At 39.7% G+C, this 13,264-nt stretch overlaps 1 protein-coding gene across 1 annotated transcript in view; it reads right to left on the reverse strand.

The window, feature by feature from the left end:
* Positions 1 to 3,066: 3,066 nt before the first annotated feature.
* Positions 3,067 to 13,264, reverse strand: part of VEPH1 (ventricular zone expressed PH domain containing 1) — a 529,573-nt gene continuing 519,375 nt past the window's right edge. The window contains exon 14 of the mRNA XM_044289371.1: positions 3,067 to 4,706. Coding sequence (XP_044145306.1) covers positions 4,470 to 4,706 — 237 coding nt within the window. The 3' untranslated portion in view covers positions 3,067 to 4,469. The remainder of the gene's footprint in view (positions 4,707 to 13,264) is intronic.

The following is a 13,264-nucleotide window of genomic DNA, read 5'->3' on the forward strand; positions in this document are numbered from 1 at the left end:
CCACGTTATTGCTTGACACATCCCCTTCATGTAACCTATTTCGTATTTCACTGCTAAACCTAGTAGACCAGAAAAAAAAATGTCATTTACATTTTCGGGTGAAATTCACCAATTTTTGGGTGTATAGTACCACTGCTATACCTAGTAGACAGGTTAAACCAAAAAAATAATAATAATGTGTCAGTTACATATTCTGGTGAAATTCACCAATTTTTGGGTGTGATGTACCACTGCTATACCTAGTAGACAGGTAAAAAAAAATATATAATTTGATAAATTTTTGGTTGAAATTCGCCTAGTTGACAGCTTAATAATTTTTCTTTAACATTTTTGGGTGACAATAAACAATTTCTTTCTATCATAGACCTGTTCTATCAAGTAGACAGGTTAATAAATTTCACAAATTTTTCTGTTACCTTCTTGGGTTGACATTATACAATTTTAGACATGAATAAACCCCTGCTCTGCAAAGGTGACAGGGAATAAAATGTAATAAATTCTTCAACAATTAATGCGCCACATCCTATCATTCAAAGCCTTAAACTTTAAAAAGTTGTCACACGTTTATGCTTTAATAATTTTTCCCATATTTCAACTCTATAATTTTACATTTGTAAAAATTAATCCTCCCTTGGATGTAGTCTCTCTTTCTCACGCTCCCTCTTCGGCGTGGAACCCTGATTCCCCGCCACCCGTGATCACCATGGTAGGTGCAGAAAAGAACATCGAAAGTTGATAGAGCAGATATCAAATTGGATCGGGGACATGCGACATGGTGGGGCAGTAAGTGTGCACACGCCTACACGAACTGACTGACAGGGGTCAGCCCCTGCAACTTCTGGGTCTCCAAATTGGGCACATGGCCTGAGCTTGCCCTTTACCCCTTGGAGGTGCTGGCCTGCCCTGCAGCCAGTGTATTGTCTAAAGCCTTCATTAAGTCCATTTGGGCTAAGGCTATCAAGTCGGTATATCCATTTGGTCTGTTCTTGCAACAGCAGTACATCCAGGTCACCCCTTCTCACTCCAAGTGTTTTTTTGCAGACCCCCCAGAAGGATAGACAGTTGGGATCACCTCCATGAAATTTTCTTACATGCCTTGAGATTGTAGTGTCAGCCTTGGTGTTAATACTACTTATGTGCTGACATTTACAGCGCCTGAATTCTTGTATCGTTTTCCCACATATATCTTTTTGCAGGGACATTGTGCTATATACACAATGCCCTTGGTTTGACAGTTGAAGAATTGTCTAATGTGGTATTCTTTATCATCAACAGGGTTTACAAATGTCTTCACTTTATTGATGAAGAGACAAAAGGTACATCTGAAACGGGGAAACGTGCCTACTACCTTGGATTTTAACCAGGTGGTCCTATTGGATTCAGACTAATAAAGGCTATAAACCAAGATGTCTTTGACATTTTTACCTCTACGGTACTTATGGAGTATAAAATGTTCACTGCTGGTTTTATATTTTGTGTGAGGGTTCATGTAGTAACATACCAATACTTTTGATATATAATAATGAAACATAAAAAAATACAACTTTAAAATATTTAGTATTATCTTAATAAATATTTAATCTAACCTATTCCCACAGGTACATAAATTTAGCACATATTTTAGAAACCCCGTAGAAGTAGCAAGCACTAATTGCACCTAATAAGGACCGCTGCCTCCTATGCTGTGAATCCAGGGAACTTGACTCAAGCCTTTATTCTGTATGTCAACTCTTTCAGAACTGTTTATTATCCAGCTCGGTCTGCTTTTTAGTAGTGATGTAATGCTGCTTTAAGTTTATGAATAGGGTTGAGTGAATCTTCGAATTTCAGGATAAATTTGATTTGCCGCAATGCCGAATCTCCTCGTGCTTTGTAGTAGTGAATCAATTTAACCTGAAATAGTGTAAAAAAAAACAAAAAAGCATACTTGCCTGGTCTGTTTGCTCGCGAGGGGCCAGCCGCCATCTTGCTTAATGATCTTGCACGAAATCCCGTACATGGTAGCGTATGACGTCACGACACAGGTCGGCATGATGATGTCATCACAGGCCACTCAAGATTTTGCTGCAGATCTTTAAGCAAGTTGGCGGTGGCCGGCCTGTCGTGAGCAAATGGATCAGATAAGTATATTTTTTTATTTTACACTCTTTTATTTATATCAGACGCTGCGATTATTTATGAAAATGGCATCTAAGGGGTACAATTACTGGGCATGGCGCAAACTACTTACAAAGAAATGGGATTCGTGACAAAAAAATTAGTCACAAATTGAATTGTTTTGTAAAATTCGGTGACGCAGCCAAATCGAATCTTTGAATAATTCGCTCATCTGTATCTATGAATAGCAGTATGTTGAAGGGAGATCGTGCACACAAACAGACATGCCCTTACTTTATATTTCTAATGCCTGGTTCATTTAAGGAAGATTATAGGCCCAAATATGAATCATCAGGCATGATAATGGGGGCCCCAAGGTACTATTTAACCTTGTGGAGAGCCAGATAGCCCTGGGAATGTTCCTGTGGGAAAGGTGAAAGCAAATTAGCTTTCTTTTCAAAAGAGAAAAGAAAGCTGTGCCTCTGGTGCCAATGGTTTGAAGACAGTTCAAACTTTCAAACTGACCCTGAAACATTAATTGGGATTATAGCCAAGTCAGTCAACCCATCTGCAGACAGCTGTTTTGTTTGATTACCCCTCATCAGTGCAGAGCAAACAGGACTGGCTTAGCTGTGTGAGACTTTTGGTGGGGATTCAGGGGTACTATTTCTTCTTGTGGAGAGAGTGCCTGGCATGCACAAGAAGTATTTGAGGTCATGCAAGGCTCCTCCCAAAAAAGATATGCAAATTAGATCCCCATACATATTAGGGTGGGTTCAGATGATGTTTTTGCCATCCATTTAACATATACAGTGAGGAACAGAAGTATTTGAACACCCTGCGATTTTGCAAGTTCTCCCACTTAGAAATCATGGAGGGGTCTGAAATTCACATTGTAGGTGCTTTCCCACTCTGAGAGACAGAATAATAAAAAAATTAAAAAAAACAGGACATCACATTGTATTATTTTTAAAGAATTTATTTGTCTTGCACTACTGAACATAAGTATTTGAACACATGAGAAACAGCAAGAATTCTGTCTCTAAAAGACCTGTTACTGTGCTTTTAAAGTCCACTTCTACTCTACTCATTAATCTAACTTAGTAGCACCTGTCTGATCTCTTTAAAGACACCTGTCCACCCCACAGTAAGTCAGACACCAAGTACTACCATGGGCAAGACCAAAGAACTGTCAAAAGACATAAGAGACAAAATTGTGGACCTCCACAAGGCTGGAAAGGACTACGGGGCAATTGTACATGGGGTAAAAAAGAATACAAAAGCGCAGTACACCACACTTTTCTATCCTGCAGAGTCCGTGTAAGCTAACATATACGTGTTTTTTTTCACAATGGAACTCTATGGTCAAAGGATGCCATACAGTGGCATCCATTCACCATAGAGTTCCATTGTGAAAAAAACATCCGGTCAACGTATACGATGTGAACCCAACCTTATACTCGCTGTTCTCTGTATGTTCAGCTGACAATACACTAATGTGTATTGGGGCCTTAAAGAGGTTATCCCATGAATAATGTTAAAGATGAAAATCAAACATCATATAGTACATAACAATCTCTTTCTAACAAACTTAGAACCAGCCCTGTACCTCACACGGATCCAGAGCTTCTGCCATTTATTGCTCTATCTGCTCTTCTAGATTTATTTCAAGCTGGCAGCACAGGGGGCGTGCCCTTTCTCAGAGGGTGAGTCAGTGAGCTGGACAAAGAATTTTAAACATATAGATTTTTAATTACATGCAATTACAAAAGTATTTAGATCCAGGTGCTGGTTTTAAAAGTGTAGAATAGTTTAGGGTAACAACCCCTTTAAGTTGTGTTTCAGGGCCTGTTTAAAAGTTTGAACCTATAGAAAATAAGAGGAAGAGAGGTCATTTGCAGGCAGGATAGGAGCAGAACTTTCCCAAATGATATTTTTCAAAACTGCACTGGGCACATTCCCTGTCTCTGCCCAATCTTTGGGTTGGATGCACCAAAGTTCACAGTTGTGGCACCAATGCCCAGTGGAGAATATATTAGTAGGAAGCTACTTACTGTCTTTCTGACAAAAGTGACATTAATATGATTGGGAGACTAGTCTTCACACTTACATCAAAAACAGTTTTTGTAAAGATTGTTGTAGAACCCAAAGCTGTCTATTAAAGCTTGTCACCATTAGTTAGATAGGTCATGTTACAGTAAGTAAACCCATTTGTGAGATACTATAGAACTTAGTGCAGAAATGACTCATGCCATATAATCCAACCATGTGACGCTATCTGTAGCTTATAACATAATCACACAAATCTGTTATAATAGATTGCTAGATTTTGGTTGTGACATGGACCACTTGTTCCCTTACTGAGTATAAAATTACAAGTAAGTAGTAGCTTCTCTACTCTCTCGCTCCTTTGCTTGTGCAACAGCTACATTGATGCATTGCAGCCACTCTTCAGCATTCTTCTCGTCTTTAGCCTTGAAGACATAGGTTTTGTTGTCAGTGAAAATCTCAAAAGCCCGAGGGAGGCTCCGATCCCGGCGTTTCTTAGCGACAGCTTTGACACTCTGAACTTTGCTTAGCTCAATAGGACAATCATCAGGATCATCTTTCTGGAAAATAGACAAAAATTGCATGTCACTCTCATTATATTGGTCTGAAAAGAAAATCTCTTGAGTCAGGTTTATAGAAAAGGAGCCAATGATTTGAGCCTTGTGTACAAACTGATCAATTTAGTTGATGTCTATCTATTGTGATGGACCATGACAACCCTTTTACATCAGCGCTAACCTTAAAAAGCATGGGAGAGACTTTGGCAGATTTTTATTTGAAGTAACTGATGACAATATTTCTATAATTCGAAGTGGTCAATGAACACACACTGATTTTGACTAATTTTATAGTACAGGATATGCCATAAATGTCTGACAGATGCAGGTTGCACCTCTGGGACCAGCACCTGCATTGTTCCTCGACTCCCATTCCACCTGATGAGATGGCTTCTGCATCCAGGAGGAGAATAAATGGAGTAGGAATCACTTATGCTGGCTTTCTCCATTCACTTCTATAGGAGCCACAGAACCAACCAAGGATGATTGCTGCGGGAACCCTGGTTCTAGACCTACAGTAAATATTCTGGACACATGCCATATGGGTCTGTGATTGGTATACCACTTTATACCAGTTATTTAACCTTCTGGATAAACTATTATTCATTTAGAATTTTTTGTAGGCTTTTTAAAAAGTAGAAACAAGGGTCATCCTAAAGACCGCAGAGATCTTGCAATTATCTGACTGTAATCAACACCAGAGATTTTAGGGCAGTATATATATGGAAGAAAGTTGTGCATACAGATGTGCTACATAACAGGTATGCATTCCAATTCTCTGTGAAAACAAGCAGTCTAGAAGGCAACTGCTTTCTCACCCCCTGGTCCTAACAATTCCCTGCACGCAAGCAAACAAGCACTTCAATGAGCTGTATAGACCACATCATCATGTTACCATCTCACTAATGAATTCCATAAAATATAGTTGCTGGGAGAACAGCTGCTATTCATTCTGCATCATAAGCAACTACTGGATCATAAAAAACGATTGCGCACAGAAGCTTCCCTTAGTGGGCAGAAGAGGGGCCGCTGTATTATTTTCATCAGACAAAATTATTATTTTTATTTTTGCATAAAGCTCATCATGAACACATCATGAAATTGTAAATCATAGGAAGCTTAGTACATTAGCCCTGTATGACCAGCTCAGTTTTATATGAAGATCATGCAAACTAAAGCACATAAAGTAGAAGAAATGGACTATCAATTAGAAATGAGCGACCTTCTTGACTTTCATTTTACAGATATGATTCAAACAAATCAGTAGGCAGATTAGATTTGGGTACAAATAAATTAGACCTGAGTGCTTAGATTGCCCTGACAAGTTGTGTATGACACTCTGGGGGTCTCCCAGGACTGTATCCAACCCCTTTCAAGATTTTTCATGGCAAGACAGCATTAGTAATGTCAATGTGGCAGTGACATATATACCAAGAGTAAATGGATGGTAGGTGGGAGTAGCAATAAACTTGTTCAATAGCACATTGCACTGTAAGATTTTATTTTTAAATTAAAGCATGGCCCGCATATTATCCCATATTGGTGGCAGATGCCTTCTTCTCTGTCTTCTGACCTGTAAAATGATGGTTACCATTTTGAGAGAATCATCTAAATCGAAATATAAGGATTTGGATGGAATCAAATTTTGGGGACATTCAAGACAAATTCAATTAGTTTAGAATTATTTTGCTCACCTCTATGCACAATGGGGCACATTTATTAAGACCGGTGATTTAGACCACCGTCTTAGTCCCTCTGCGCTGCTGGTGGATATGCCAAAGTTATGTAGAGGCGGAGGCCTCTAGATAACTTTGGCGCTTCCTCCAGCAGGCCATGTGACATACTAAAATCTAAGTAATTTTCCATGCCAAAAACTGCAGTAAAAAATAATGAATGAGACAGGTGTGTTGGCCCATCCTCTTCCACGCCCACACCATGCCCCCTTTTCTCAGCACTCAGGAAAAGTTGTGTGAGCGGCAAAAGGTTGCAGATTTTACAGCAAACCATTGCAACAAAATCTGTAACCTTAATACACCAAAAAGTGGGTATAATTCATAATACATGTCCCCTAATGTATTATTTTTTTTTAATATAGCAGTAAAGCAGTCTGCTGTACATGAGCATAAAGTATCTCTTTTGGCATTGGCAGCATTGTTTTACATTTCATGCATTCCTCGAGCTTGGCGTTCTACAAGGTTTTGCTTTTTCGACATTAAGCTCTTTATCATACCTAGAACAATACATTGGGTTAGCCAGAATCAAGCATTTAGAACCTGGAGCACATCACAGAGAACATTATTCTCTCCAATTTTAGTGCTCTTCATGCCAAGTCCCATTTTGAGTTTTAGTGTGATGGTTTGGAACATTCTCAGCAGAATTGTAATGTATATGTGAAAACAATTCTGCCTGTCAAGGAGCTGCTAGGGACTGTCGGAAGAGTGAGCCGCAAAGTCACCCTGGTTAGTCAATCATAGCTAAACTGTTTTCTAATATTTGGTTCTAGGATCATTTTCCTATAGTAATGCAGTTTCTCACTGAAGGGGGTAAGTATCATGCGGCCATTTCGATACTAACTGGTGCTAAGAGGAATTTTACATAGTGCTGCTCATATTACAGCTAAATTTATATTTCACGGTGGGGTTTGGGAAATGATACTGAGATTTATTTCATCACCTAAACTGAAATGCAGAGTATTGTCTCGTTTTTATTGTTTTCCTTTTTTCATGCGCAGGAATGTGATTTTGTGTTGTTCAACTTAGACATCCAAGATCTCCACCCCCATACTGATACTATGTAACTTTGCGTTAAAGAGTATTTGCTTTCCTAAAATTCATGACCTACTCTCAAGCGCTGTGTTTTCCTCAATGTTTACCTGCAGGCCGTCATTGTAGTGGTGGTGCAGTGTAATTATGGCTGTTAGTTCTATTTAAGTGAGGAAGCTGTAATTACAATTTATCACCAGTACAATGTAGACGGCATTTAGGTAAACAATGAAGAGAATGGAGCACTCGCATGAGCGTCATGGCCCCTTCAAACAGCTGATTGGTGAGGTGTTAAGAGTTAGACCACCACTGAACTGCTTTTGATGACCTATCTAGAAGGTAGGTAATCAATTCCATCAAACTGGAAGACTCATTTAAGTACACATGAAAGGTATGTGCTTTTTATTTCTATTGTAATTTGACATAGTATGGTTATCCATGAAAGACACATGTAGGATATGAAAAAAAGCTTGATCCTAATAGGAGAGTTTACACACCTGCATAAACAGGTGTGCCTATCTGCTGGCCATGTACAGACTCCTAGAAAGACCATTAGCAGCAGTGCAGTATATGGCAACTTTGTCTCATCCACATCTACGAACCTGAAATACCCTGCACTGCTGCTAAGTAAATGGTGTGCAGGTAGACAAACCAATGTAAACAATGAAGAAGCTACAGGCTCACACAGTGCCACGGTCCCTTCAAATGACTGATTAGCGGAGAGTCATCAATATACTGGTCCCAGAAATCCCTTTTAAGGGCCACAAAAACTTGCTGCAATTGTATATCAATAAAGTTGACTACACTGTGTCTCTGAGAACCTTGTTATAATAGTTGTATTTCCATGGTAACAGACTACAAACCATTGTAGTCTGATCTTACCATTAACCTCCTTTCATATGCCCACTATTTCTTGCTAGTCTAGCAAATGTATATGAGAAAAATTGGACAGATGGATGGGAGTGCGGATGGGAGGGAGGATCATACTACACAGGCTTTGTTTTTGTTTTTTTCTGTTGCCAGGGAAACACATAGGTCTGCATAGGAGCCATAGACACAAAATGGCAGCATAGTTTTTAATCAAGACTATTGGCAAAGCTTCTCTTATTTTCCATTTTAGATGCATTGGGAGGAAAAAATTGGGTCACATGTTCTTTAAGTCTCACTTTTTGCATTATATCATCCAGTCTCTTAGGAGCTTCTACTGTTTAGCCCTTGTGTTGGTAACTGTACAAGTGTTAGTATTTAGAGTTTGACGTGAATCCTGACCACCAGGTCTGCAATTACAATACATTTTATATTAGTCACTGCAGATGACTGCATAATTAATTAAGTACAGTGGCATACGTGTACTCATAGTCATCCTGCCTGTGTCCAATGGTCATGCTGTGAGATATAGTGACGGCATATAATAGTGTATGTGAAAACATTTTACTAGATCTTTTAGCTGACTATTTGGGGCAGTAAAACACACATTAGTCTAATAAAAGGAGTCAGAAATGCTCTGCTCTTGATAAAGATTCCAATGTACTGTGTCAGCTGGAGCATGCTAAGATATATATTCCAAAAAGGAATGTACACTGTTCACATATGCATTGTGGTTTCTGTTATAAACCAAAGCAAAGGTTCCGTGCAACATCTATCACGCAACTGATGGATTGTTTTCTTATAATAAAGACTACTGGGTTCTGCTGAGGTCTCCATTTTGGTGTTGCATGCACCACATCAACAACATAAGCTGCATTGTAGTCTCCTAACCAAGACTTCAATGCAGATATGAATATAGTTTAAACTGACTGCAATGAAGAAACTTGGTTCTTCCAACCAAAATTTCAAGTCATTGCAAGATGGACTGTGAGATATTGTTAATGCAGACGTACAGGAATTGTGGGCTTCAATGACGAGAGTTAATACTAGCATTTAACATTCACATCTTCACCAAAAGAGGAGAAAAATTCCTAAAATATCGCTGCATATCTGGCCATACACACCCAAGGCCATAACTACCAGGTTAGTGGACGTGAATAGGTGCTATGGGGTCCGGTAAGGGAGGGTGCCTCAGCTATTGCGAGAAACTCATCAGTGCTTAGTGGTGGGGAGTAATTAAATTATTGCAGAGGATGAGTGGAAATTGAATAGTACTGATAGTGGATCCTGTATAATAGAGCATCGCAAAGGCAAGAATTGGGACTCTGGAGCAAAGAACATAGTAATCATTACTTTTGAATTCTTGTTATCACTTGCCCATAGGACTGTGGGGCTTTGTTCCAATTTTTGCAATGTGGCATTGATAAATCAATAGAGATATCCTGTAAGATGTAACACCATGAGCTGCATGGTTATCAGGCACTGGAAGGTTGAGTCTACCTAGGGGCAAAGCTATATATTTAATAATAAAAAAATAATAATACTAATAATAGGGGTATACTGTCCTCATACACGTTAGCACGGTGTGTAATCTGACATGTAGCTAAACCTTTTTGTCCTCTGAGAGAAAAGAGACTGTTCCGCTTTAAGGTTCTCTTTATTGCTCGTAGACTGACAGGAAAAGGTGAAACTACAGAATAAAACAGTAGTATTTTAGAACATAAATACCATGGTATATGGCATAAAACACAGATTAACCTCCTATACATTCAGTATATGATATAATACAATGATAGTAATGAGCTATCAATACAAGAAACATAATACAATGCAGTAAATGACACATAGATAGTGCTCTTACCGACTATGCTCAAAAACAGGCAGAATAACAGATGATGTGACAGGAAAACCAGTGAGAGAGCATGGTTGCTGAGACATAAGATGATGGCTGCTTGCTGTACCAGCACAAGACTAGCAAGAACCAGGAACTACCCACAATGCACTGGGACTCCCATAATGCATAGAGAAAACAGGCTGGGTGAAATACCTAAACTCATCAATAGATGGTGCTGTTACGACACAATGTAATGCAAATGAATCTGGGGACAGAACAAGGGGGTTCAGAGGTAGCAGACGCCACTGGGCCCAGGAGCCTGGGGGGGGGGGGGGGGGGCAAAGACCCTGGTGCCACATAAGAAGACACTGGTATTATAGAAAGTTCATGATGGTCAATTTACACCTCTGGCTGGAGGGACGGGGTTCAGTCAAGAATTTGTCATTAAGGAGTGTGCCGTTTCAATTTTTAATTCGGGCAGCACGAAGGATATGTGCTCCCCTGCCCCTGGCCACAAAGCACTGAGGGAAGGGGGGCCCAAGCTGAACTCTTGCACCAGGGCCCATGAGCCTTTAGCTATGCCCCTGAGTTTATCTACTAGCACTTGAAGTGTTAAGTTGATACTCTCAGGAAGCGAAGGAGTTAGTTTTCTCCAATCAGAGAAATTACTACATTTAAGGCTGGGTTCACATGGGCGCGTTGCGGGGTCAAAACATTCTAACTAATTATTTTGGTTTGACCACTCCTAAAAGCATTCTAGAAAAAGGAAACCATGTGCACAGATGCAGTTCCACGCAGTGAATATATCCATAACTTGAGTTTTGAACCTTCTAAAAGAACTGGTCACTTTTCCGTTATATCCATCTCAGTTTTAAGAACAAAGACCATGTTCACACCATAAAGGGAAAATGTAATAACTCCTTTTTAGGAATTAGGAGGCATCCTAAGGCATCACCAAAGGTCCTTTTCCTCCCAGGTCCTCAAAGAAGAAGAAAGAAGACGAGCTGGGCTTCGTGAACAAGTGGATGAAGTGAGTTTAATTATTTTTTTATTTTTTTAACCCCTATATCCCTAATTTACTTAGCATTCTGTATTAAGAATGCTATTATTTTCCCTTATAAACACGTTATAAGGGAAAATAATAAAGATCGGGTCCCCAACCCGATCGTCACCTAGCAACCAGGCATGAAAATCGCACCACATCCGCACTTGCTTGCGATTTTCACGCAGCCCCATTCTCTTCTACGGGGCCTGCGTTGCGTGAAAAACGCACAATATAGAGCATGCTACGATTTTAACGCAACGCACAATTGATGCGTGAAAATCACCGCTCATGTGCACAGCCCAATTGGAATGAGTGGGTCCGGATTCAGTGCGGGTGCAATGCATTCACCTCATGCATTGCACCCGCACGGAATTCTCGCCCATGTGAAAGGGGCCTTAAAGGAAAACCAGGATGTGAAGTAATATGAAGGTATGCCTGCACAGCCTGGCTTCTTTGGATGCCTCCTAATTCCTAAAAAGGAGTTATTACATTTTCCCTTTATGGTGTGAACAAGGTCTTTGTTCTTAAAACTGAGATAGATATAACTGAAAAGTCACCAGTTCTTTTAGAAGGTTCAAAACTCAACTTATGGATATATTCACTGCGTGGAACTGTATCTGTGCACATGGTTTGCTTTTTGTAGAATGCTTTTAGGGGTGGTCACACCAAAATAATTAGTTAGAATGTTTTGACCCTTTCCAGACTTCTGCTGTACTGTACATGTACGGCAAATGTCGGGTCTTTAAAAATGGTGCCCACTTTCTGCTGTTTTAAACAACAGAGGCCTGGGGCGTCTGATATCGGCAGTAATGCTGATTGTGGACATTTAACCCCACAGATGTCATGGTCAAATATGATCATGGCAACTGAGAGCTCTAAAGCCAGAAGCCGCGAGTCCCATAGTAGTAATAGGCCTGAGCCTATGCAAGGTTTCAAGGCCGATTACTAGTATATGCCAATGCAGGCCTGCAGGTAGCAGCACTACATTGACATATACTGAATCCTGATATCTATACTGGATCGATATCTATTACAGGATAGAAGTAGCAATCTAATGACTGCTTGTCATTTTAAAAATACTTTATCTTCCATAGGAGGGGCCCGGGCATTATGGAGGGTGTTTTTACTGTTGGATAACCCCTTTAAAATATAAAAATAATATGGTGAATGACATCACGGTAAAGGAAATCAAAATTACCTATTCCTCATTTTTCATCACTTCACCTCCCCCAAAAATTCTATAAAATGTGATCAAAAAGTTATACACACTTCAAAATACGTCCCTTCTGAAGAACCTGAGCAAAACGCGCGTCAGGGGTGCGCTCACCAAGGTCCCAAGGTTGGTTCCCCTTCACTTGATATTATATGTGTTTTCCATGCTGGTTGTTCAGTGTTATATGTTGGATGCATTTTGCACACTATGGTGCTGCTGTTGGGGTGGATGTTCCACACACTGCATCCATTTTATATTTCCATTACGGCTAGCATGGTAACAACTGTATTGTTATTCAAAGCCCACGTTTCCACCTGGCCTGTGTATGAGAACATTGTTCTCGCTTTAACCATGTGGTTGGCTCAGGCTAGTAGGTCACGTGCGCTTGGGGGATAGATCCATATTGTAACCTTGGTGGGGCTTTGACTTGCAGTGCCGCCACATTACTGCTGCTATTTATTTATCTCATGTCTACGGTTTTTTGTCTTTTATGTGATGAATTAATAAAATATCTTGTGATTTACGTATATGTGTGTTGTTGTTTATTGGATCCACACTTCAAAATAGTATCAATAAAATCTTCAGATCGTCCCATGATATATAATAATAAATGAGCCTTCATACAGCTCGATAGACATAACTAGAAAAAAGTTATGGGGGTCAGAATATGGCAATGAAATATTTTCCAGAATTTTAATTTTTTTTCAGTACTAAAACACAAGAGAATCTGTATAAATGTGGTGGTGTTGTAATTCTACTGAAGAGCAATGGGCACAGGGAATGCCAACAAAATCCATAAAACTGGCCAGAACTGTGTTTTTTTTGCAATTCCACCCCATT

Source organism: Bufo gargarizans, chromosome 4, assembly GCF_014858855.1.
Source record: "Bufo gargarizans isolate SCDJY-AF-19 chromosome 4, ASM1485885v1, whole genome shotgun sequence".
NCBI lineage: Eukaryota > Metazoa > Chordata > Amphibia > Anura > Bufonidae > Bufo > Bufo gargarizans.